The sequence below is a fragment of the Mauremys mutica genome, chromosome 11 (genome assembly GCF_020497125.1).
Source record: "Mauremys mutica isolate MM-2020 ecotype Southern chromosome 11, ASM2049712v1, whole genome shotgun sequence".
Taxonomy (NCBI): Eukaryota; Metazoa; Chordata; order Testudines; family Geoemydidae; genus Mauremys; species Mauremys mutica.
The window spans coordinates 72,065,782-72,092,880 of record NC_059082.1 but is presented as its reverse complement, the minus strand read 5'-3'; the positions used below and the strand labels follow the sequence as shown (position 1 = coordinate 72,092,880).

The window sequence follows — 27,099 nt, the reverse complement described above, 5'->3', positions numbered from 1 at the left end:
GTTAAAATTGCAAAGCAGGAAATGGAAAAGTTAACACTACAATAGCAATTTTACTTTGGCTGTATTGCACACATTTTCTGGGGTTTTTTCTGACCATCCCTGTCCATTCATAATGTAGACAATGAGCTATACATTTAAGCTAACTTTAATGCTGGAATTTGAATGTTTGTATTTTCTGAGTTTTTCTGATTTTAACTATGTAACCTTAATGCTACATTGTTGTTTGTATTTGAGTTTTTTTTAAAAACACCCCCAAGTGCCAGTTATTTCATTAGAAAAAAAAGTCATCTGAAGTAAAATTTGGTGATTTGACAACATAATCACTGTTAGTTAACAGCAGGGCACAAAGATAGTAATTATATTTGTCTGATGAACTAAAAATAAAAAACAAAGCCCAAGATATTGCAGAAAAGGATGTGTTAATTCTGTTTTAAAATCATCTAGATAATACAAATAAAATTCAACCACAGCTTAGATTATGGCAGCAGTGGAGGAGGCCTCTGGTGGAGTCAGAAGGCCCAGTCCCCTACAATTAAGTAAAAGAAAGGTGTTGGTGTAGAAGTTGAAATTCAAAAGAGAAAATCTTCAGTATTGTTAATTCTATGTTTTCATTTGTTAAATATTCAGCTAAATTAAAAAGCAGAACTCAAAGGTCTTGCTAATAATTTTTGTCTTATATTGTAGAACTGGATTGGGCAAACAGTAACGTTCTCCAAAACACCGGATGTGTCATCATTATTCTTACGGGATATTTTCTGCACTTTTGCATATGAAGGGAGAATATATCCCAGCAGAGAACGTCATTAGTTTCAGATTTTTCCATGAGGGTTGTTAAAAAGTAAACATTTAACAGTGAAGACATACATGCTTAATGTGATCTGGTTGGCATGCTATAAATGAAGAAAGACAGAAAGACAAAGACAGAAAGAAAGAAAGAGGCGCCCCCCCCCACAGAAATACTGACTAGTTTTAATTCAATAACTGTGGTAAAAAAAAAAAAAAACAATCAACCCCTTATAATTGGTATTACTAAACAAAATAATATAGACAAATGCAAATTCAAGATGATTTTCAAGGGCAAGACATCTCCTGTGCAGATTTCTCTTTGCATAGTGGACTGGAAATGCAGCTGGAGGAGCTAAATTTAGTCCTTACAACACTCCTACAGTATAAGATGGATTTTGGAGAGCTGGAGTCCAAAATTATTGATGTAGTTGCCCTGTGCCTCAACAGCAGTAGTAGCAAAAACTATGCAGATTGGGGAGGTTCATTTTAAGATCTTATCCAACAGGAAGTACCCTTCATCTGGACTCTCATTGGTCTGACTGGAAGAGGGGCCAAGAATAGTCTCCTCCTTTAAGCTGGGAGGGCTGGGACCGATACATTCACTGATGCATACTGAATTAGACTGAAATATTGCCCGGTAGTATTACTTACTTTCTGAAGCTTATTAAGCAGTTAAAGTTGTAGCGTATGTGTAAACCAAACCAAACGTGTGTTGCATCTTATTCATCTGTGCTGTCCTCATCAATGCTGACATCCCAAGGAACAACTTGGTTCTTACTATGCAGCTATACAATAGCCATTTCTTAAAAATACATTTTCTAGGTCTTACCTTTGCTAAATATTTTCTTGATTTGCTCTCATTCTGATGGCGACATGCATGCAGGTAGCAAGTAATGGCAGACACTCCTAGATGCAGCTGACGTTCTTTCACGAAGATATTCTCCAAGTAGTCACCCCACATTGCCCAAGCCTTCACTAACACATCGTGCATCTGCACAGCTGCAGAAAAAGCTTTGTTTGCTTCTTCAGACCTGCAGGATTATAGTAAGTGACTAATTTGAATATTTATTTTACCTTAATAAAAGCTAAGCTGTGTAATAATAAGTAACACAGTAATAACAAACATGGCACTCAATCTGGTTATTTTCTTAATACTGAACTGCATTTTTATTATTCAGTTCTCTAGTAATGAGGTTCCCCCCACACACACATTGTTACTTTCCATGAGCTTTCTTATGCATAGTTGAATGTTTATTAAAATAAATGTTTCATAATAGAAACACTGAGATACTGTTAAAAGGTCTATATTTACCACCGATTGGAAAACTGAAAAAAATCTTCCTATTAAAAAAACAAAACAAAATAAAACAAAAACGGCCTGTATTTTCAAGCAAACTCTCCTAGCAAATAATGAATAGGGAATTAAATATAACAGCCATTCTTTAGAATTCATCTGATCCTGCCACTTATCCTCTCATCCCTTGAAGTCATGATCATCTATCTCCTAATGATCTTCAAACAAAGTTTGAATTAGTCTCCTACTACAAAGAGAAAAATAATTACAATTCACTGTTTATCACACGTATACACTATGTCCCTTTTGTTTAATTTCATTGTGAAAATTCCACACGCCTCCCCTCATTTTTCTGTGAAATTCTCTCTCACGCTTGTTTACCTAGCAGCAGGAATGGTATAAAACTGACCCAGTCCTAGTTGATTTCATTTAACTAGGCCACAGGGAAAGCATTTTGTCCAGTCATGATCTTTAGTTGGGGGTAAAGAGAAGCAAAAGCTCGTTTCCCACATTAACATTTTCCCCCAAAAGCGCTTCAATCACAACTGAGACTTGCTCCCATGCTGCACCAGCACAGAGTGATTCTGCTGTGTCTCAGAAGCAGCAGGGGAAACTGATTAGGAGCAAATCACTTTCACTACTGTTGCAAGGCAAACAAGCAACACTTCTTTGCAATACTGGTCGAAAAAAAAGGTGGGGAAATGAAACAGGAAGGGTGAAGGAAGGGAGGAAAAATTGGGAGGGGGAAAAAAATTCAGAGGATGTCAAGGGGAGAAGTCAGATTGGAAATGTATTGATATGACATCCAGATTCCTTGTCCAGCACTTTCAGGACATGGAGATGAAACTCACATAAACAAATGTGAGAGAAATTTTTGCAGAATAGTTAGGGGAAGAGTGTGGAATTCCCATACTGAAATTAATAAAGCAACAAAATCAACATGATCTGAAAATGACTCCTTCCATTTCTTCACAGCCAGAACATGTGGCTTTCTGGAGAAAAGGTGAAGGGGGATTGAGGAGGATCACAGATCTCTAACATATACTTTAATTTCAGGAGAGACACAAAAATGAAGGTTTTGGCAACTAAAAGTGCATTGAATTCACAGAGAGTCAGATTCCAAGACCTGAGGGGACCACTGTGATGTTTGAAAACTCCCTATGTAGTGTAACAGACTGCCTGTGTAGTGTAACACAGGTCATAGAACTCCCCCGAAAATTGAGAACCTTAAGACCTTAAACATTTCCCATTCTGATTTTTTCCCAAATACAGAAGGTTGTGCATATGGTGCCAATTACCCCAATATAAATTAAATTCTTGAATCTGTATAATATGGTGCACACACTAAGTACATTTCAAGCAAAACAATTTTAATAAATAAGAGATAAAAGACCTCACTTCAGCATCAATTTTTATCCCTCTCACACATGTACAGCAACACTGAAATGAGGAATCTTTCAAAGCATTTTGGGCTCCTTTGATATAGAAGTGCTTGAAGATAAATACATTCCTCTTACTAGATAACTATAGCACTGTTCATTCCAATACTTAAGTATTGCTCGTATTTCTCTATTAACAATGAACCTTAAAAATCTCATTTTAATACAAAAATATGAATATTTAATTCAGAAGACCACTCAACTTGTAATCATCTGTAGCAATACAAAAACTAAAGTGACGAGCATTAGGGAAAAATCATGACGTAAATGAAAATAACCTTGCCTGTCAAATAGCTTATTAAAAAACTAATTACCCTCAATATTACACAGCCACTTAATTTTCCTCCACTAGATTTCCATGTCCTAGGTTGTGCAGTCTTGAAACAGATTACTATGAGAGCAGTCTGATAAATGACTCTCTTTATCACTACTTTCCATTTCTACCAACCAGCTTTGTCCCTAGTCTTCCCTTTCTCTCCTCTTTCCTGTATTATCTATCACTCTGACACCTCCGATGACTCTTTATACTATCTCTATCACCTTGTTCACAGAGTGGGCGGCAAAGGGGGATGGTACACCCACAGGTGACCTTTAACTTCCAGTTCAGTTTATAGGCAGCAAATAATTCACTCATTCTTTGGGGCGTTCAATGCAAAACTGCCACTTTCATTTTGCTAATTGTATGAGACAAATACATGATGGAAATTCTACACTTAATTTGGTATATTTTTGCAAAAAAGAGAGAAGAGTAAATACCTTATAATTGCATTTAAAAATCTACTTGGATTATAGACAGACAGCATTAATTATTTATTTCATCTGCCCCCATTAAAAATTTAAACTGCCTGTCTTTCAGATGAAGTGTAAAACTAAGGCCCATTTGTGGCCATTAAAGATCCTCTTGCACTTCCCATCAAAGTAATTACATTCTGCCTGTTTAAAATTCCCTGTAGTTTCCATTGGAGAAGATAGTCATCATTTCCTGCCCTGGTCTGTTGTGTAGTGTTGCAGTGTACAGTTTAAAAGCTGATGAATTTCACTCAAGGAGTGGCTACATTGTACTGGTGAGTGAAGTGATTCCCTTACATAAAGCCTGCAAAAATAATGCCTTTATAAATGTGTATGCAAATTCTTGATGAATTCTACTGAAACTGCATAGTTACCACGGGACAAAATTTGACCTATAGCTTGTAAATTAGTTTGCCTTCTGGATTAAAGGTGCCGTATCCTTCCCAACAGTAATAAAATACTTATTTAACATGAAGGAAAAAAACAGGTGGCAGGTATCTGTTTGAAAGGAAGCCTTAGAATTGAATGTTTTTAATCAGGCAAGACCTTTGCAGTGTGTATCAAGCCAGGGGTGAAATTAACTTAAGGGACTTACTGGTATGCAGGGTTGGGGTCCTGAGCCGGGGAGTAAAGGGGGGGCGAGAGCCCCATGGTAGCGGTACTGGCAGCCAGGAGTTCGGCGGCAATTTAAAGGGCCTGGTGCTCCTGGCCGCCACCGCTTCCCCAAGGCTCCAGCAGCAGAGCTCTGGCAGCGATTTAAACGGCCAGGGGCCCCCATGCCGGTACGGTTGGCTGTGTATCAGCTCTTGCCGGTAGGCCTTACTGGACCATACCAGCTTGCTTTCACCTCTGTATCAAGCTTTCAATATGATTATTTGAAAAGAGTTTGTATATGGCACTGCCATATTGTCTAAGTAGTCTGAATCACACAATCTGCTGTATTTCGTCACCATTTTGTTTCGTATTCCTTCAATAGCTATTGTTTAAGAAAGGGATGTACAGTGAACAAAAGCTACAGAAAAAGCAATACCACTTTTGCTTAGCAGACAGCTCTGAGTTTATGGGTTGAGCAGGATTTTTTTCATAGGGGAAAGGGATAGCTCAGTGGTTTGAGCATTGGCCTGCTAAACCCAGGGTTGTGAGTTCAATACTTGAGGGGGCCATTTAGGGATCTGGGGCAAAATCAGTACTTGGTCCTGCTAGTGAAGGCAGGGGACTGGACTCAATGACCTCCAAGGTCCCTTCCAGTTCTATGAGATTGCTTATAATCAATGGAGATATACCTAACTGCCTTCTCAAAGTAATTCTCTACCCAAAAACTTATTTAATCATATTGATGTCTCCTTTTTGGCAGATCCCATCTTATTGTCTTGTATGACAAATATAATATAATCAGAATGGACTATGCAAAGAACTAGGCAGAGAACTTCTGAGTCCTAACCTCAGATCGGCCACTGACTCACTGTGGTACTTTGTACAAATCAGTTAACTTGACCTTTTTTCCTATATGTAAAACTTCTCTAATAGAAGAAGGAGTGCGAGGGTTACTTGACCTAATTTTCCACAATATTTTGAAGAGGTAAAGTGACGTGTATTACTACTAAAAACTACATAGAAGCTAAGTATCAGTATGTATATTCATTTTTATCCTGATTTTATACTGGTTTAACATTTGAACAACTCTGCTGCTTAAACATTTTGTTGAAATATTTATGTTGCACTTCTCCCAGATGCGTGCTGGTATCTCATCCAAACAACATACTTACTTGTTAATCTGAGCCAAGAACATTCCCTTCAGTGCGTAGAACTCAGCTGTCATCTCCTTGGTGAAATATTTCAGATTAGTTGATTCAATAACCTCAAGGCCCTATTAAAACAAATTTTTATGAAAAAGCCTTGTACAATGAATTCTGTATCAATAAAAGGAAAGAGCTTCCTAAAAAACTGCCAAAATAGAAATTATCTTGATGTTTAATAAGCAACAATCTGTTAGAATTTTTAAATAAATAAAAAATGCTTTCTAAAAATCCAAACAGATGCAGAATTTTTTCAACTTTTCTTGGCCTTTATGCAAAATTCTTGCACTTGGTAGGCGATGGACTGCCTTTTCCACTTTTAAATTTCACTAAACCTAATACTGTATCTCAGCTTCTTTTGCTTACTGTCACATTCCATTTTTCTTGTCCATTTAACTCACTCAGTTTCACTTTAATATCCTGACATTCATTACACATCCAGTAAGTCACTCAAAACTTAGTTTAAATCTTCACTTAGTCTTGTGACAGTCTTTTTTCCCCTCTCTGCACACTTGATGGCAGATCAAACCCTCCAAGTCCCCAGCAACATGTCTTGACACAGATAATACTAACATACCTGCATACACTCATTTTTGCCCATGACTCCTGCCAGCTGAAGGTAGCATTTGACTTGCTGCCGAATCTTCTGAAAACAATCCACAATAGGCACAGTAGGGATAGTATGAATACGACTCAATATGTCCAGTGCTACATTGACCAGTCCTTGTTTCCGAGCTATCTTTCCATACTGGATAATTGCTGAAGCTGAAGCATGAACTCCCAGCATAGCATTATTGGAACTGGGATCATGCTGAGAACTATTTTCATAGGCAGTTACAATGGCTACAGAGACAGAAAGTAAAAAGTTAATAATTATAAAACAAACATTATACAGAGAAAATACACACGAACAAATGACTTATGAAAATGGAAATTTAAGATACTCAAACTTCTTTTAAGCTTTGAAAATGTATGTTTTAGATGTAAAATATGCAACATTTTAAAATGATGTTCTATTTCAAATTGATCATTTAAATATCAAAATCAATTATATTCTTGAGTGCTTGAAACTAGAGAATGGACATACATTTACAAAAACAAATATTTTGAAAACAGTGGGTGGTCTGGAAAATTACATGATGAATGCATGCTGGACCAGGCAGTTTTACCCTGGTAATGATGCTGTCTCCACATGAAAATGCTGCTCCAATGGGATAAGTCATCTGACACAATAGGTAACCTGTTTCTCCAAGTCTTTACGACAGTCTTCATATCATGCAGGCTGTTATTCCTCCCTAGATTAGTTGGTTGCAACCCTGCATTTATTTGTGCTGCCTCTTGAAGTTCGATGATTTGCTGTGCTGCCTAGAAAGATTAAGGAATATAAATTACAAGACAGACATTCGTGGTCACTAAACAAGGAAGTCCATCTTAAGACTGTAGCACTACAGACATATAAAGAGTTGTCCACACTATTTTATCAGATGAAGATATCCATCAATAATTTGATTAAGTCAAGTCACTTAGTACACAGCTGAGCTATTTATATTCTTATTTTGCCAAACTGGTTATCGATGAGATATCAGAGGATTTCATAACCTCTTGTGAAGACACACAGTCAATAACCAATTTAATTATTAAGCCAAAAAATCAAAAGGTAGAATCAGCATTTTGACATGAGAATTTCAATAAACGTAAGATCACTGACACCCTGAATCACCAACCTGGAGAATCAGTTCATGCCAGAGGTGATGTCTTTATTTAAAAAAAAAAAAAAAAAAAAAAAAAAAAAAGGTTTAAAGTGCTTCCCTACACTCTTGGGTTTAAAATTCCAGTAGCGTGGTTCAGACGTTCATCTTTTCCAGAAAAGCAAATCAAGTACCAAGCACCTCATTCCGTGCATTCCTGTCTTTCTAAGGAGACCTAACATTAACACCATGTATGTTCTGAGTGGACATTACTGATTGTAGCTATTTTCCTCTAGAATAGTATGCATTTGTGCCAATATCTTTGGGGAAAAAAAATTTGGGACTCAGCTAAAAGTTCAGGTAACCAATTGGCATGGCTCTCTCACATAGGGTGGAACTGACAATAGAACTTATATTTATTTTATTTTATTGGTCTAAAACCCTTTCAACTGGTGTTGCATCTAAAATCTGTGCCTGTAAATACTCATTTTTCATGAAAAACAGAAGTAGTAGTGGAGGTGGTGAACCTGCAATTTTTTGCATCTTCTCCAAGTTTTATTTTGCGACAGAGAGTATTTTTTCCATACATCCCTAATCCAAATGACAACAATGGCTGGCTGGCTAGCTGCCACTCTGTAATCACCAGAAAGAAAATGTTCAAAATTTATTTAAATTTTCATATGATTCAATTATTATTACTGCTTGAAAACAAAGTAATTCTGACTGGAAGCCTTCTCAAATACAATTTGAATTTATATCAACTTTAGACCACCAGAAAATAGTAGATAGCACCCAGTTTATGATAAAGTAGCAGGCTGGAATAAAAGTACTGATCTTAAATCAATGGAATGCAAACTTTTCATAGAACCTGTAAAAATAGTTACTGGTCCTTCCTGAACTCCACAATGAAAGCATAACATAAAATATGGTCTATGCTTGCTTAAAACTAAGAAGACATTTCAAAAATGTTAACGTTTGTAGTATTTAACCAGTTTAAAAGTAACTTTTACAGCCATCCAGCATGCTCAAATCAAGGAAACGAACAAACAGAAGATGGCAGCAGTCTCACACCTACAAGAAACAGCAGACATTATGTTGAACTTCAACAATCTACAGAAAAGACCCACACTCTTTACTAGAATTTAATCATCTATAGTACAATTAAACCAATATACTATTCTCTAAGCTACTTCTCAATAGATAACATTTGCATTCACTGTTAATCAACTCAATAAAATAACTGTTCAAAAATCAGTCCACATTTACGAAGTCAAATCTCTTGAAACAAAATAAATTAAGGAAAGTAATATTTTCCCACAATCATCTCAGTATCAGCTCACACAATAGCTTAACCTTCATCCTACTTCCATTCATCATGTAAATTTAATTTTCTTGCAGGTATTTAATCACACACTATCTGATATAAAAAAGTAATTACTGCAGTGCAAATTCATTGTTTGGTTTGTACCTTCATCATTCACTGCCTATTTTATCATTTCCACACTGGGGGGATATATATATATATATATAAAGATTAACTTTAACTGATGTCACATGTGGAACCTTTTAAATATTTTATTTAGCAACATTAATCCTTTCGTGCTGGAGGGTCTAGGCACATCCATTGCCAGCCCTGAAAAAAGCTAAATAAATTCCCAACTCTTGGTAGCAAGGAGTTAATTCAATCAAGCCATTCTCCAGATGTAATATCTCAAAAAAATGGAGTGTTCTGCTATTATTTATCAAAACTGTACTCTGACACTCACATTTTAAGATGTAGAAACCTTATGTATTCATTCACTACCCATCTGATGCAGCATAAATGATTAGGAAAATTCTGGGAAACAGGCTACTGTGTAGGACATGTCCACACAAGCATTATGATTCCAGTTATGTATTATAGATCTTTCAGATTTAAAGTTTTGCTATTTATGGATCATATTGAGTACTAAGAATAAGGAAGAGAGACCTATCTTAACGCTTGCAAAAGCCACAGAGGGTAAAGGAAACTTCATAAAGCACGACCGTCCATTAAAAATGCTCAAGAGAGGGCTTTATACATGAATGTATTGCCTGTGTAAGGTGTCAGATTCTTATCATAAAAACGAAGTCCAATTTATGTGTCAAATAGGTGCACCACAGGTAGCGACCCTGCAAGCTTCCTGGCATTGTCCTGGCAACATGCCTTACCCTCTTTTGCATGAACCATGTCTATATGTGAAGGTAGCTCCCAAGCAGGGTGACCAGACAGCAAATGTGAAAAATCGGGATGGGGGTGAGGGGGTAATAGGAGCCTAAATAAAAAAAGAGACCCCAAAATCAGGACTGTCCCTATAAAATCAGGACATCTGGTCACCCTACTCCCAAGCCCAATCAATTTAAGATTTTCTACTAAAACTGCCAACCAAGGTAATGGTGGGTTTTAATGACATGAGCATTTGTCAATTAAGAAATGAACAGTTGGTGCTGTCTTTCCGACACTATTGCACAGGGCTGTGGTTCAAACAGTAGCCTATAAGTGAAAAGTTAAATTTTCTAAATAGTAACACGAACACGAATTTTTAGTAACTAGTAGACTCTGTACAACACAAAAATAAGGACACAAGGTAAAATTCTCAGAAGCGTCAGGAGCCTACATCAAATTTTACTAAGTGACTAAGAATTTAGAATCCTAAAAGCCAATGAGGCAGAGACCTAAGGGCCTAAGTCACTTAGGCACTTTTGAAATTTTTCCCCACAGACAATAATTACCTATAGTTCATTCATAGTACACTCACTTTTGAGGCCGCTTAGTACTTGAGATATTAAATGGAAAGTGAGAACTACAAGAAAACCCAAACCGAATCTTAACAGGTCCGCCCTAAATTAACCCCCTTTCCTAAGACTATCCTTTTCAATAATGGCAAACCCAAAAGTTCTGACAGCCTCTTCTGAGTCCTGCTTCTTAAAACTTCCCAGAATCTTGGCTTCCCAGGTTTATCTGTGACCCGAAGACATTCAAATCTTTTACGCTTTAGGCTTTGGAAGAGTGCCATGTACTCAAGAGTGTGATTAAGCCGGAAAACACAATTTTGCTGCTCATGCTGGCTGGTGTAGATGGGGCATAAGTATTTTCAATGGCAGTTGAAAGGCATTCGATTTTTAACAACATAAAGTGAAAGAAAGAGTTATTCTGATACCAATAGATCTAAGTTCTGTCCTTTGCAGCTTTTTTTCCTTAAAAAGGTAATTATTTGGCATATGGCAAGTTCAATGACATTATTTCTCTCTTTGTGGTTTTTCCATAAAAGAGTCAGGAAAAACAGATCAATAACTCAAAAAAAAATTGACAGCTAAAAAGTCGTCGTCGTCCCCCCTTGGCAATGGAACGGATTCATCCAAAAAAAAAAAAAGTATCTGTTGAAGTTCTAAAATGTTTAGATAGGCAGCTAAAACCATCTGAAAAACATATCAGGTTTTGATATTTTATACTGCAAGATGTGAGATGGGAATCCTTTTTGGCTATAGTGCAGCATCTATGCAAATTATGGGAGAGTCATCCACCACACCAGTAGCCTTCTGTCTAACTAGAAGCTTAGCTCTTTAACCTTCAAGATGTGCCATTCCTTACTGAGTTAGGTATATCACCAGCACCTGTCATTCCTCTCTCTTTCCCCCTCCTAAGGCTATTATAACTCATACATGCTGTGTCATGTTGAACTTAAATTGCCCACTCTTCAGGAGAGAGACTTTTTAAATTTGTGCAAAATGCCTCAAAGACATTTCTGAGTGCTTAAAAGAAATGTTCTCAAAAAGGTTTTCACAACCCTTTCAGGATATGACAAGAAAGAAACTCTTTCCCCTAATTTTTCACGTGGATCTTATTTTTGAGTAAGGTGTATGCCAAGGAGAAAGATTAAAAATACTGGTTTTGAACAATGCCTGTAGTTCTTCATAATCTGAAATACCAATAAAACTAGGTTTACATAAGAAAACAAAACAAAAAACAAAACAGCTCCACACACCACATCACATACACCCCAGAAACTCTAGCCCTAAGTGCTGTCAAACCCTGCAGCAGGTTCTGGAGAAGGTCATTAAAGATGACAAGAAAAAGGACTTAAAGTTTAAACACTGAGCCTTTAAATAAACACCCAAGCCTGAGATCCTGTTTAACTAGGGAGGGAAAAAACAACCGCTTTTTATTTCTATTATTCCAAAGAAAGTACTCGTTGCAGAAATGCAGATAATAGCATGCCTGCTTCTGAAGTCAAAATAACTTCTGTTAAAAACGATTCAAGAGTTGGCAGTGAGTTCAGCTCTAATCTAGAAATAGGAAATAGAAGAGATAAAAGATAGTACATACTAAGTAGCAAAACAGCACAGAAATGACAGTTTGGCTGAGTCTCTGTGTGCTATATGCTTAGTTTTCCAGTTGAAACAGCACTTGTTTCTGTACACAGAAGTCAAGGATTGGCACGCATACATGAGATAGTCTTAAGAAATTATGCGCATGCGATGTACAGTGTACTGCAGTTCCACGAAAAAGTAGGAAAGTCTTATGCTATAAACATTTTCTTCCTACTTTTAAATGACATCTTGACATTTGCCAGAAGATTTGAGGACTTCAGTAACTCAGACATAGGTTAGGGGTTTGTTACAGGAGTGGGTGGGTGAGATTCTGTTGCCCGCATTGTGCAGGAGGTCAGACTAGATGACCATAATGGTCCCTTCTGACCTTAAGTCTATGAGTTATGTCAGTTGATGTAGGTGGTATTGAATTAGTTGTTTATTTTCCTGCTGGAGGTTCCTGCAGTCTGGAATTAATGAATTTCTCCTCACTTCTCTCTCTGCACAAGTCAGTGGAATACTCCACTACTGGAATTTTAGGTCCAGAAACACCCCATTTCAGGGGCAGCCTGCCTTCAGCTCCATCCTTCCTTTATCCAGCAGGGTGTAGCTGACTTTTTTTTCTGCAGTAAAGGCAGCTTACTCCCAAGACATGGAATATTGTAATCCCCAGTCTGAAGTGAGATTGTTCTACCTTTCATGCTGCTGGCATTACCCACTGTATACTGTATCAGTGGATAATGCCACTGGGGGAACAGCTGAGATCACCTTTGTGCAGGATACAAGCATGTACCTTAGGCCTGGTCTACGCTGGGGGGGGGGAGAGTCGATCTAAGGTACGCAACTTCAGCTACGTGAATAGCGTAGCTGAAGTCGAAGTACCTTAGCTCGAATTACTTACCCGTCCTCACGGCGCGGGATCGACGTCCGCGGCTCCCCCATCGACTCCGCCACTCGCTCTGGTGGAGTTCCGGAGTCGACGGGAGCGCGGTCGGGGTTCGATATATCGCATCTAGATGAGACGCGATATATCGAACGCCGAGAAATCGATTGCTACCCGCCAATCGGGCGGGTAGTGAAGACGTACCCTTAGTCTCCAGGATACATGATGGGATGGCACCTACATGAGCTTCCCCCCTTACATCAGCACAAGGGATAATTTGATGTAGCCATTGACAGCGCATCTACGCTACACTGCTAGAGTTGTCGCATTCTAGCGATTGTAGTGTAGACATACACTCAAATACAGAGGTCTTCCATCTGCCCTTCCTTTGCCTCCTCTGCAGCACTCGGGGAAATTCTCGGAAGGATTTCATCTTTGAACGAGGAGTCCCTGTTCATCCAGGCACATCACAGAGCTAGTAAACTAGGATGTGAGCTGGGGCCTCCTACTCCCTTTCATGCAGGTCACCAAAGAGGAGTTTCAAGTAGGAAGCATGAAGTAAGTAGGCAGCACTATTCTTACTGATCACCTTGTGCACCCAGTGGATCTGAATCAACCACAGTGGTGAGAAGAAAACTACTTCTGTAGGCGGAATGTGTATTTGGCAATTATTTTCCTACACAGTCTTCTCCAAAAAGTCTGGTGGAAAGAGCCCTTCCTCAGTGTTCTGATCCTGATTTTCACGGTCACATTCTGCAGAATGAGAGGGGAAGAGGAAGGAAGACTGCAATGGAGTGAGAAGGCACCTAGTCTCCTAACTGTATGATATGTCTGGGTGGACAGGGATTCGCTGTACAAGAGGGAATCTTCAGGAGATGTACGAAGTGGCATGAAAAACCAGTCTCTGAGGCAAGTCTTGCTTTTGGTTTCTGCACAAAGGGGAGTCCCTAGTGCTGGTTAAAGTGTTACAATTTAGAATGAAAATAAAATGTTGTATTTAAAGCCTTTTCCTTGTTCATTTCAACAGAATACACATGCTCAAGCTTTAGGTCCCAGAGTCTGCAGTAGTTTTCAGCTGAGCACTATTACCCTTTGGAAAAGACAGTCTTTCACTAATGCCAGAGTTAGAGACAACAAGTTCTTCTTTGACCCCAAGCCTTGAGCCAAGGGGATGTCTACAGTGCAATAAAAGTTGTGGCACAGCTGTTGCTGGCCTGAGTCATCTGACTCGGGCTTGCAGGGCTCAGGCTGCAAAGCTATAAAACTGCAGAGTAGACATCTGGGCTCAGGCTGGAGCCCAGGCTCTGGCACCCCTTGGGAGAAGAGGGTCCCAGAGCCTGGGCTCCAGCCCAAGTCCAGACGTCTAAACTGCAATTTCCAAGCACAGTGAGCCAAAGTCACCTGACAAGGGCCAGCTGCGGGTATTTTACTGATGTGTTCAGAACTCTACTCCAACGACAGCAATGCCAGCATTCCTGAAGACACATTTTTCTTTTAATGGCACTGATTTCAAACAGTTGGCTCAGCTGAATAAGTCTAGCTAAGACTAAAAGTAACCTATAGATTTTAGGCTTCTGAAATCTGTACTGTATTTACAATGTGTTGAACTGAAAAGAAAATCATTTTACAGATTCATTCTACATTTCCACAGGTGTTATCATAAAGCAACAGCAGAACATCCTCACAATGGGCTTGATTCCAAAGGCCACTGAAGTGAATGGGAGCCCTTCCAATGACTTATAAGCTGGTTCAAAGTCCCTTAAAAGAAAAGGTTGAGCCACAAGGCCAACTTTCTCAAAGCTTAGTTTACCTGCAGTGGTAACACTATAACCTTTATAAAGGAATTCCAACCAAAAATATAAATGTTGCAATTTTAACGTAAAAATATCACCAGGAATAACCTTTCAGTTATGAGTATTGTGTAACAAAAGAACTCCTTCTTGCTATAAAATTACTTGAGAATCTTCCCCTGGCCCTCCCTGACCTCCCAGAAATATCAACTATGTTTCATCAAAACCTTTTTCTTATGATTACTAAAATCCTGAAACTTGTTACTGGAAAAATCATTTTGTAATGAAGGGATTTTAAGCAGTCATGGGATAAGAGGGAAGGTCCTCCCATGGATCAGAAACAAAGGGTAGGAATAAATGGTCAGTTTTCAGTTGGCATCAGAGGCAGAGTCCCTAGTGATCGCATAATGTTCTGCAAAGGTGTGGACTGACACCCATGTCATTGCTCTGCAGATCTCTGAGATGGGGACAGCCTTGAGGAAGGAGACAAATGAGACTGATCTCATGGAATGTGTATGGATCGAGTCTAGAGAGGTCATGTTATGAATTTGATAACACTGTCTGATGCAATTAGAGACAAATTTGGATAGTCTTTGGGCTGATATTGCTGAGCCCTTAGATCTTTCCATCATAGAGAGAAATAGTCTACGGGACTTCCTGAAGGCCTTTGTCCTATTGAGGTAGAATGGAAGAGCTCTCCTAACACCTAGAGCAGTAGTTGTCAACCTGAGGCCCGTAGGCTGCTTGCAGCTGAATCAGCACATAGCTGCAACCCTGAGGGCCATACAGGTAGTATATATATTGTGTGGATGTGGCCCACATAACACAGAGAGCTGCATATGTGGTTCACAGTGGTAAACAGGTTGAGAACCATTGGCCATGGGTATGCAGTACGGCCTCCCTATTGTCTTGGTGAGGTTTTGGGTAGAAGACGTGAAGGTGAATTAGACTGAATTCATGTGAAACAAGGAGGTCACTTTAGGAATGAACCTTGGATGCAGCCTAAGTGTAACCTTGTCAGGGAAGAATACTGTGTATGGGGGATGAGCTATGAGAGCTGCTATTACCTTGACTAGAAGAATAGGGGAAACTGCAACCAGAAAGATCATTTTTATCGATAGATATGCTAGTGAACAGGTGGCCATAGGTTCGAAGGGAGGCCTAGTCAGCCCTTTCAACACTAGGTTTAGATCCCATGGCAGGGTAGGAAGTTGCGGTTAAGGGTTTGTTATTCCCTTAAGGAACCTTTTAGTGGCCGGGTGCAGAAGTACTAAGTACCCCTCTACAGGTTTATGAAACAATGTAATAGCTGCTAGATGGACCCTGAGAGCTCTAGGGGATAAAAACTGAGGTTAAAGGTCAGGGCATATTCCAGAATATGAGGAAGAGTTGCTGACGCTGGAGAGATTTGTTGGGATGTGCACCAAATCTGGAACCTGGATCATTTCTGCAGGTAAATAGGCCTTTTGTCCTGAGAGAGAAGGTGCGCTGCGGGGAACAGATCTGTGGACGGTGTTCCCCACCGTGCAAACAAGTCGAGAAGTACTCACAGGTGCATCTTCCACTTGTGGTCGTGCAGGAAGGTGTGACTGAGATTGTCTGCTACCTCGTTCTGTGTACCCGGGAGGTAAGCCATGGATAAGGTGATGTTGTGAGAGATGCACCAGTTCCATAGTTTTATTGCCTCTCTGCTCATCCCTAGTGGTTGATATAATACATTCAGGCTATGTTGTCCGTCGGGACCTTTGTATGTGATCCTGTTATCACCAAGAGGAAATTGGCGGAGGCATTCCTGACCATCTCAACTCGAGGAGATTGATGTGTAGGGAGATCTCCATGGGTGACCGTTTAGATGCACACCCTATCCTATAAGGGATGCGTCTATGGTAAGGAGTGATGAAGGTGGCGCCTGAAAGAAGGGGACCCCTTTTGCATGCATTGGCCGGGTTCTTCCACCAGTCCAAGGAGTTCTTGATCCTGATGGAGAATGAAAGGGGTTTGTCCAGACTGTCCCTGTTTGGTCTGTAAACTGAGCTGAACCATAGCTGTAGGCATCGCATGTGAAGTCTGCCGTGTGGAATCACCACCATGCCAACTGCCATATGGTCCAGGAGCTGGAGGCAGATTCTGGCTGGCCCTTGTCTATAATTGATACCAGGGATAGAAACCTGTCCTGAGGTAGGAAGGCTTTGGCCTGTAGCGCGTCTATGAAGCATCCACAGGGACACTACTCAAAGAAGTAACAGTTTCCATATGAAGAGAGACTAAAAAGCCTGGACCCAATCAGTTTGGAAAAGAAATTATGGAGGGAGGGAGATATAATTCAGGTCTATAAAATCATGAACGGTGTGGAGAAAGTGAACAACTAAGTATGTATTTACTCCTTCACATAACACAAGAACCAGGGTCACCAATGATAAAACAAACAAAAGTACTTCTTCACACAATGCACAGTCAACCAATGGAACTTGTTGCCAGGGAGATGTTGTGAAGGCAAAAACCTCACCGAGGTTCAAAAAAATATTAGATATGTTCATGGAGAACAGGTCTATCAATGGATATTAGCCAATATGGTCAGGTATGCAACTCCTGGTTCCTCATGTCACTGGCCTCTGATTGCCAGAAACTGGGAGTGGAGGACAGGGGATGGATCACTCAAAGACTGCATGTTCTATTCATTCCCTCTGAAGCACCTGGCATTGGCCACTGTCAGAAGACAGGATATTGGATTAGATGAACCATTGGTTTGACCCAGTATGGCTGTTCTTAATCTCACCTGCAGAAGGGGAGTGTGAACATGTGACACTACATGAGGAAGCCTTCGCCATTCACGAATGGCTAAACTGCTGGCCATTTCTACCAAGCGCTCAATGAAGTTAAGCTGCTGTTCTTCAGGATGGCAGATTGCTAGATATCCTCTGTACATGTTGACTTTCCAAGCCATCTCTTTTGGACAACTCAGCTCCACCTAATGGTAAAACAGAAAATTAGCTAAGAAACACCTCTTTTGCATAAGCACAGGAAAATCTGAAAGCAAAAAGAAATCTTAAATGGACATATGACTTGATTTTTAAACTTGATTATTTTTTTAAAATGGACTAATTTCTAGAAATTCCAGTTTCTGAAAGAGAATGCTTTAAATAGTATTTCCTGAAACTAAAATCTCTAATCTGTGGGATTTTCTGTTCGTCTGTTGATATTCATGTCTTTTCAGCAACATAAATTGACTTTACATGTCAACATATTGCACAGATACTAGGCTGCCTAGCTGTCCTGTACATCATTAAGTTTTTAGGAGAATAAGTAAATGACAATTTTTTTTAAAACGATCTAGCTCTAATTATATGTTTATGTCAAAACAGTATCTGCATACAGGGACTCAATCATTTTAAGTAACAGTCACTTTTTGACTGAGAAATAAATGTTAAGCTATTTTCAGAGACTTCCTGAAACACAGGAGTGGCAAATATATGACAACTAGAAGACTCAAAGCACAATTTAGCCATAGTATGTAAATGTTTTGCAACAAACGTACTGAAAGGTTGATTATTGCATACATTTGAGACGATCTGACTAAATAAAGAGTGTACATTTAAATTAGCTCACAAATATTTGCAAACACTCATTAGCATTCAGAGCAGAGAGTAAAGGCCTGATTCTGTACACCTTGAGCACTCAATTCTCCCAGTGCAGCCCCCCCTTTGTATTCATGTGCTGCATAGAAATTCCAGCTACACTGGCTTTGTTCTATTTTCATTAGCTTAAAAATATCAAAGGAATCACTTTCATTTGTTAAAGTAATGTATCAATTACTTTAAATGTTGCTTCAGTTTATTCTCAACTAGCTTTTAAGCCTGAGCTTGTAAAGAGAAACTGTCAGGTAACAATCCTACACTTATAGAATGAAAATCATCTTTTTTTTTTTATTACATGATACACTGGATCATTAAACACAATAATAATGTGAGCAAATGGAAATGAGTCTTGGGTCCTATATCACAGGCCACTTGTTATTTTAATACCTCAACTTTAATAGGTAGATTATTAAAACGGTTTCACAAAAGTTTAGGAAAACTGATATACAGCTGCCATCTTTTCTGATCACTCCCTATGGATCAAGAGTTAAATTGCATAAAAGAAAACATTTAATATAAGCTGTTCAAAGTCAGATTCAGAAACATCAGCATAAAAGAGTATCAATAAAATGAAACCAGCAAGTCTATCAGCAGAGAAGTAATTATTCTTTCACATCCAGCTATTTATGAATACATGTTTCCTGACACTATTACATGGATCTGTCTAAAGCCACAGAAGCTCAATTTATAGCTTCAGTATGTTTTCTTTAGTCCATTAGTAAATGCCTCATTACTGAAAATCTCATTCACACAACTCCAGCAAAAACGTATCTGCAGTTGCTGGTGGTTGTCACTTCTACTTAAACTGAAAGCCATCAGAAGTAGAACCTGTCAGACATGATCAATTCACTCAGCTACAACTCAAAGATTAAAATCTACTGTATAACGTTTTCTTTATTTTGCAGCTGTAGAAAGCTTACCACAAAAGTGTTCTTAGAAGTTCTGTGTAATTATTCAAGAACTTGTGCATACTTGAATAGGACAGAATACATTATTGATTTTAAAATAGCAACAAAAAACAAATATAAATTAAAATTATATATTGAACACCTATACTTTGCTCTTTTGGGGCAGATAACTGTTTAATCACTCAGTGACAAAACTGCTAGTTAAGCCAAATATTCAATTCTAGTCATCAGTAGTGTTAACACCAGCAACTTCAATTTCTAACACTGATACAGCCTGACCAGCTCAATTTTGGGTCCTATCAAAGGACAAACACAGAACTTCATTCATAAAGCAAACTTTACAATTTTCACGCTTAGCCCCTGAAGTAATACATACTTATTGCATCTCCCTCTTCTACATCTGAGTGAGGAAAAAGAATTATTGAAGAATTAACAGATGTTCTACACTAAGAAAACCTTGAGAAACTGTATTTTTCCCCAAAAACTGATGTAGAATTCAGATAGATTTTGTATATATTAAGAAACATAATGCAGTGTATTTATCATGCAAGAATAAACAGTCACTGTGAAGGAGGATTTTGGGATACAGGAAACTGCTCCTGCAAGACACTGAAGTTAACCTGAGTTAAGGATATTCAGCAACTTGAAGAAACAGACTCATCTTTTGCAACTATTTGGACATTTAGAGAAATAAAGTCACTACGTGCATCAACTATTTGCAGATAGAAAATAGTTTCTGGTTAGTGTGTGCTGGTTTCAGAAACTGAACAGATTTTTCAAAATTAGTATTTATGTAAGTATGCAGTGTTGTAGTGTAGTCCGAAGATAATAGGGACAAGGCAGGTGAGGTATCTTTTATTGGACTAACTTCCGTTGGTGAGAGAGACATGCTTTCGAGCTTACACACAGGTCTTCTTGTTCAAGCCTGAAAGCTTGTCTCTCTCACTATCAGAAGTTAGTTCAATAAAAGATATTACCTCACCCAGCGTGTCTCTATTTATGTAAGTGAGGGACTAATTGCTTTTCTAAATCCATATATGGGATAAGAAGGTGCTGTGCAAGCTTCTTCATGGGGCTCTTCCAATGTCACTGAATCTTGAAATGCAGTAAGGTTTGCTATTCCTGTCCTCTCTCTTATGCAAAGAGAAACAATCAAGTCACACTATATTGTGACTGTGTGATGCAGACCAGCAAACTCCTTTCCATTCATGACTTAATGCACAAGCCTCTCACCTTGATGATCTGGGCTCAATATCTGGCTTAATGTCCCACACCAACAAAGTCCTAAGCGAAACAAATCTGCTCAGCATTAAAGAATTATCTTTTTTCTCAAAATGAAAAGGCTTTTAACTTACTTTTATAAAATATATGAAAAGTATTTCAAATTTAAAAGTAAAAAGGATTCAATTATTACAGAAATGCATGTGTACAAATATACCAGAAAAATGTTCTTGTGTAGCCACATCAGTTCTGTAATTCTTTCCAAGTGGTCTAAGTCTGTATACGCTGACATTTTTATTTAACCTTACAAGGAACTACACCCATCTGTTGCATAACACAGAAGGACTCTAAATAAAGGTGGCATTTAGCATATACTAGGAACCTTAGGGATGTAGCTTTAAGACCAGAGGTTGCCTAATAAGGGTGATTTCCTCTACATGCTTCAATTTACTTCACTTTTTATATTACGACACAAAGAGTGTTTAAAAATTCCTCAAAGTGTTCTCTCAAGTGAAAGTATCTACCTACTTTTGCACTATTTCTTCACAGAGTCACTTAAAAAAAGAAGTCTAGTAGCCATTTAGCTGTATAAAATCAGTCAAAATCTCTATATTGTCGACTTCTGAATGCCTTGAAAAAACAACACTTCTTTAAATATGTTTGCTATATACAACATGCCTCCTGCCTTTTGACTGCTCTACAACAGTCAAAACTTTACAAAGTATTCATTAATCAAGCATATGGATAGCAAAGACCAGATAATCTCTTGAGTGGAACCTAGAAAAGGACAAGAGAAAGGTTAAGTGGTCTTCAAGTGCATGTTGTTCAGCAAAATGGATTATATAACCAGGACACAATGAACTCTAATGAATCAGGAAGGTCAATAGCAGGCAGCTGCAAACCATACTTTTTACAAATTACTAAGTGAAAAATAAGACCACTGCACTCTCCTACATACCCAGTTCCTTGTCTCCAAACGAAGAAACACAGTATCCGTGCCACTTAATGAATTTAGAACATCTGATGGAAGGAGGTAGTATGTATGAACTGTAGGCTTCTAAAGGTCACATATTTAAAATAAGCCTTACATTAAACTACAAGAGGTGATTCAAAACCTGTTATCTCCAATGCATTAAACACATTTTGAACCTGCAGTCTGAAGACTGGTTTGATTTAAAAATCTTGGCACATCAGAAATTTTGAAGCTTATCTGCAGTGACATCCGAAAGGTATAAGATGAGCTCATTACAGTAGCTCATGTCAGTAATACTAACTCAACGAAGTCATACTATGCTTTCTACCCCAAGTTCCTATCACCAGAAGTTTGTCAATTGGTGATAATTACTTCCAGGACAAAAATTACAAGTCTCAGGATAGGGATGATTTACATAATCTGAAAAAAAATTGTTCAGGCATTCTGCCTCTTTCCAACTATTACCCCCTTCCCACCTCAACTCCTTGCCTCGTCTCCTTGCCCAGCCAGTCCAGTTTACCCTTCCAAGCTCCTCATCCATTCTCTCTCTCCTCTCACCCCCCAGACCTCTCATCAAAACTCAGTCTCTCCCCTGGCTCCTTGTCCCAGTCTCTTTGCTCAGACAGTCCAAGTTCTCCTCCAATACTGTAGCTCCTTGCTAGAACAGTTGCCCATACACCCATTCCCCACCACACTGGTTCATAGTCACAGTCTTCTTGTCCAGCCAGTCCCAGGTCTTCCCCCTATCCCCACAGCTGCTCATTCAAATCTCATTATCCTCCCCAGGCAACTGGCTCCCACTCTCCCCCTGTGACTTTTCCCATCTTCCTCATCCACCCATGACTCCGAGTCCTATCCTCCGTGCTCATCCAGTCCCAGTCTTACCAGACTCCTTGTGCTAAGATATACTTCTTTGACACCCCCCTCCCCCTTGGTCTGGCTTTTGTTCCCTCTGCATTTGAATCAGATGGCTTTCTCCTTCATGCTGTCTGGGTGCCAGCAGGGGGTTCACTGAGAGCACAGGATAGGCTCCCTGCTCTCAGTCCCAGTGCCCAACCCCACTCCAGCCTAGAGTAGATGGGAGCAACGATACTCAGACCTCACTGGTTCAGGAGCAAAATTAGCAATCAACATTACCCAAAAAAGCCTTATATATAAAAAATAATAAACAAATCTAATAAAAAATAATAATACTTAGTCATCTTGCTGTGAGAATTTTATTTTTTTATATAATTTAATTTTTATATATATAAAATTCTCACAGCAAAATGACTGACCAAGTATTATTATTTTAATCAACTGTAATTGGTTAATAATATAGTAAACTCTTCCTGATTGGTTAATAATTAAATCACACACTCTTAATATGTGCTGCAAAGAGCTGCAGGAGACACATTAAAGAGCCACTTGCAGCTTGCAAGCCTCAGTCTGAGTATCAGTGCATTAGAGAGACAATCATCTTCATACCTGTAGCCCTGGGCTAAAGAAGCGCAGTCACCATCAGGGGATGGCACATGTGCAGTCGAGCCAGTGCTAAGAGCCGGGAGAGGTTCGGGCATACTCAGTGAGCATGGAATCTTCAGGTATTTTAGCTCTAATGCACAAGCAAGTCTCTACGAAGCACATGCAAACTGCAATATAACTTGGCCACATTTGGAGGGATTTTTACAAGCATGGCAAAAGACACATCCCTGACACAAATATGAAGTCCCTGTTCCAAAGTATGGGGATAGTAGACCATTTCAAAGAAGAGGTCTCAAACATTTAACACAGGCAAAACAATGTATTTTTTTCCCCTAGCCCCGGTCTCAGAAACAGCTGAACCTTTTTAGGAGGAAATTAAAAATCACCCCGAGGCAGACACCCAACATGGAAAATTATACCCTATGTGGTTAAAGACTGGCAAAGTTATAAACAACTGAAAACAGGGTCTTATAATGGGAAGTGCTGGGCAACCTTAATAATAGGTGGCGCTAGTGCCCTTGGCTACAATATGGTTATTTAAAATGCAGTTATAAAGTTTAAAGTTGAGCGGATTTGCTGTAAAAAGCAATATTTGAGACTCATTCTGAAATAAAATTAAGTAGACTCAAAAAAAAAAAAAAAGACCAAATAAAAGGAGAAACCCAACAGTTATTTCAGAGGTCTTTTATAATTTGAACAGAAAGTGGAAGAATATTAACACAGGAAGCAGTCCTCCTCCAATAGGTCACACTGTATAAATATCCCTTCTGAAAGCCATTGCAGAGCAGAGCAATAAAATTTAAGAAAAATTAGAACAGGTATTTGCCAAGCATGTAATTGCAATATGTCAATCACAGCATATAAACAGCCTGCAGCCTCAGTTTGCAATACTTGTTTCACTAAAATAATATCTGCTGGCTTTATCGACAGCCTGTGACAACAGCAAGTACACTCCAAATCTCAGGCATTCGGTATTTAAACCCAGCAAATAAAATTTCATGTGCGTCTTACTCAGTTCTCTCTTTCATAGACCTAGCACGAGACTGCCAAACCTACCTACCAGCATATTAATGACAAATGGAGGCAGAGGGAGAGACATGTCACTTTTGTTGAAGTAGCTTGTGCATGACTAATAATTAATGCAGTTTTATTTGAAATAATGTGGTCTACATTAAAATATATCAAAGTTTTAGGTTTTCAGCATTATGCCCCGAGGTTGCTTTTGAATTCTACTGTTGCAAGCTTAACAGGGTGGATCTGGGTGGGAGGAAGAATACTGCAGTTCTGTGCCATACTCCCTATTTCCTCAAATCACCCCAGAACCTTGCACCATAACTCCACAGGGCTGGAGCTCCACAGTTGTGGGAAGGAGGCAAGTCCAGGTAAAACTAGGGAATGCTTACCTTTCCATGATCTCATTTTCCCCTTCATAATCTCATATTTTAGCAAAATGAAGGCTGGCACTGGACCTCTATGCAAAAAACTCCAGTCCTCCATGGATATCCTGGAATTTAACTATGTCCCTGACAATCTTGGAATATCAGAACACATGGAAGCAAGCATCCCCCTCCCTACAAAGGGTCGATTAAGGGAAACCAAAATTTATCCAGACAGTTTCCTGGTGTATGCAGGTTTTCCTATGTAAGTGTCAATCTGGGCCTTTGCACACCCTAACAGCCTTACAAAACTATACATAGTAAATGGTTGTGGAAGCAGTAATGTTAATTATAAGATTCTGAAGGAAAGGGCCAGGTGTACTCATGCTCTATCACTTAAAATCAAAGCATCTAAACTTACATTAACATTGCAGACAGAGGGCTTTTCCATTTAAAAACCGGGAGTTTAGTTACAATCTATCCATCCATAGAAGGTACAAGAGTTTGATTTTCATATCAGCATCCCTCATTTCCCGGAACAACAAACCATAAAGGGATAGGCAACATCTATCTGCCCCATCCCTATCTTACATCACACAAGCCCACCAGTATTGGTTTGATGCTTAGGGTTCCCCCCGCCCCCGCAAGATATGTTTTTTTATGCAGCACTGTAAATGCTTCTGCAAGCATCCCCATAAATCACTACTGGCACCAGCATGTTCACCAGTCAGCCACTTGGTGCTTTTTAATAATTTGACACCATGACCCAACCTTGACCCACCCTGGTGATTGCTACCCTGCTATGAAATATTAATTCTCAATTATAAGGAAGCTTTGTAAAGAGACAGAAAGATGAGGAAAAAATAAAAAGGAAAGACCCAAGTCAGTCTGTTGAAACAATATGCTCTGGTTGCCAAAATACCCAGCTGCGTACTACATAGAAGAAAATCCCCAAAAAGGAGTTTACTGCGTCTGTGAAATGAGTTGTAATGCTGACTTTGAAGAAACACAATCAGCACAATGAATGATGAAACAAAATGTTATCTCTGCACATTCTCAAAAAAAATATTCACCTGCACCAGTGCCTCCTTCATAGCAGTCCAGTTTGAGACTCTCCATGCACATTCGAGTACCAGATAGGGATTTATATGGCCCTTTGACTGGCCATACTCTGTCAAAGGTTCCCACTGGTTCAACTCTTTTGAGCAGCTACGAAAATGAAAACATGATGTTAGCAAGAGTTACTTAAAAGTTACTTTAAGCATTTCATATCAGGAGAGCATCTGCATTCGTGTATGTTTGAAAAATGCTTAGAAGGCATTGCAGTAGTTGTAAATAGACTGAAGGATTAAAAACAAACAACAACAAAAACCATAATATAGAAGTGTATGAAGAGGGGGAACTGCACTTTCATGTGACCCAGATCCCAATATTAAATGGGGAAACAAATTCCATGTGAAATCTGTTTCCACAAACAGCAAATTATACTTTTGCAATGATTTATGTATAGCTGTTCTGAAGTCTGTTAAAGGAGTAGCAATATAAAGTTTTATTCCCCTAAGTTGCTCTGTATCGTAAATGTGCTGGGCTTAGTTTATTTTAGTAATTGATGTTTTAAACTACTAGAGTACTACTTTTGTAACAACATCGTCCTGCTCCAATTTTAAAATCTTACCGAATCCAATGGTCTTCCCAGAGTTGATACTCAGGGAAGATAGCAGGGGAGGCATTATTTCGTTCATGTTCCTTTTTGGCTTTTTCCATTGCTTTTTCGTATGTTTCTTGTGCCTAAAAAAAAAAAAAGCACTTCATTTTAGATTTTTATCTGCTCTAAACATATATCTGATTACATTTCATTAAGATTTTTTTTTTGAAGACACGTACATAATTTAAAAACTCTCTTTAAATACCTTTATTAACCGATCCTATAATAAATTAGGAGGCTTAACTTATTTTCCTATTTACAATTTTATGTTTCTTAGTCAAATTAATGATGTACTGCAGGAAACTAGTTTTGGCTATATTCAAATATATCTTATCAAGGTACCATGGAGTCTTCAACTAATACTTCATACAGAAGAAGTTTTATTTGAGACATTATCCTCAACTCAAATGAATTTTTTATTTGTTTGTTCTTATTAATAACAAAGTACACATTTTGTGGGCTTTTAGTATGCTTATACGGATAGTTAATCTATATAGAGCAAAGTTTAATAATGTGCTTATATTGTGCAAATACTACCTGTTCAAAAAAGCCATGTTGTTCATAAGCAATAGCAGTTGCTGTCTCTGGAAATTTACAGCGCTTTTGCCATAGTCCAGCCCACATATCCTCCTCTTGTAACAGAGAGTAAAGCTCAGCTAGGGAATCCAGTATTTCCTAAAAAACACAGCAAATAACCAAGCACATTCTTCTAAGGTCAAAATGTTGCTGTAATTTTTTTGTGATCAATGTTTTTATTAAGTAAATGCCTTACACATTAAAGCATGTTAGTTGGTGTATTTTAAAGTAAAGCGTATGATAAAACCACACAACATAGGGTAAGAAAGAAAGACATGAAAATAACAATTAAGTTCTAAATATGACATTTTTAATTTTTATGTCTAGACCTCCACTGTATGATCACTCTGAAAACCCAGGAAGTAAATGGTCTGTTATCACCGGATAAATAAAAAATTAACAATGCACCATATTACAATTCAATTTCTCTCAAAACTTGCTCATGTG

At 38.6% G+C, this 27,099-nt stretch overlaps 1 protein-coding gene across 1 annotated transcript in view; it reads right to left on the bottom strand.

Annotated features, from left to right (window-relative positions):
- The window catches only part of LOC123344006 (transformation/transcription domain associated protein), a 160,392-nt gene that overhangs the window by 39,783 nt on the left and 93,510 nt on the right, over positions 1-27,099 (bottom strand). Inside the window, exons 54-61 of the mRNA XM_044979696.1 lie at positions 26,614-26,751; positions 26,047-26,159; positions 25,445-25,580; positions 17,571-17,762; positions 7,274-7,469; positions 6,682-6,947; positions 6,075-6,175; positions 1,616-1,817 (exon numbers count right to left, since the gene is read on the bottom strand). Coding sequence (XP_044835631.1) covers positions 1,616-1,817; positions 6,075-6,175; positions 6,682-6,947; positions 7,274-7,469; positions 17,571-17,762; positions 25,445-25,580; positions 26,047-26,159; positions 26,614-26,751 — 1,344 coding nt within the window. The remainder of the gene's footprint in view (positions 1-1,615; positions 1,818-6,074; positions 6,176-6,681; positions 6,948-7,273; positions 7,470-17,570; positions 17,763-25,444; positions 25,581-26,046; positions 26,160-26,613; positions 26,752-27,099) is intronic.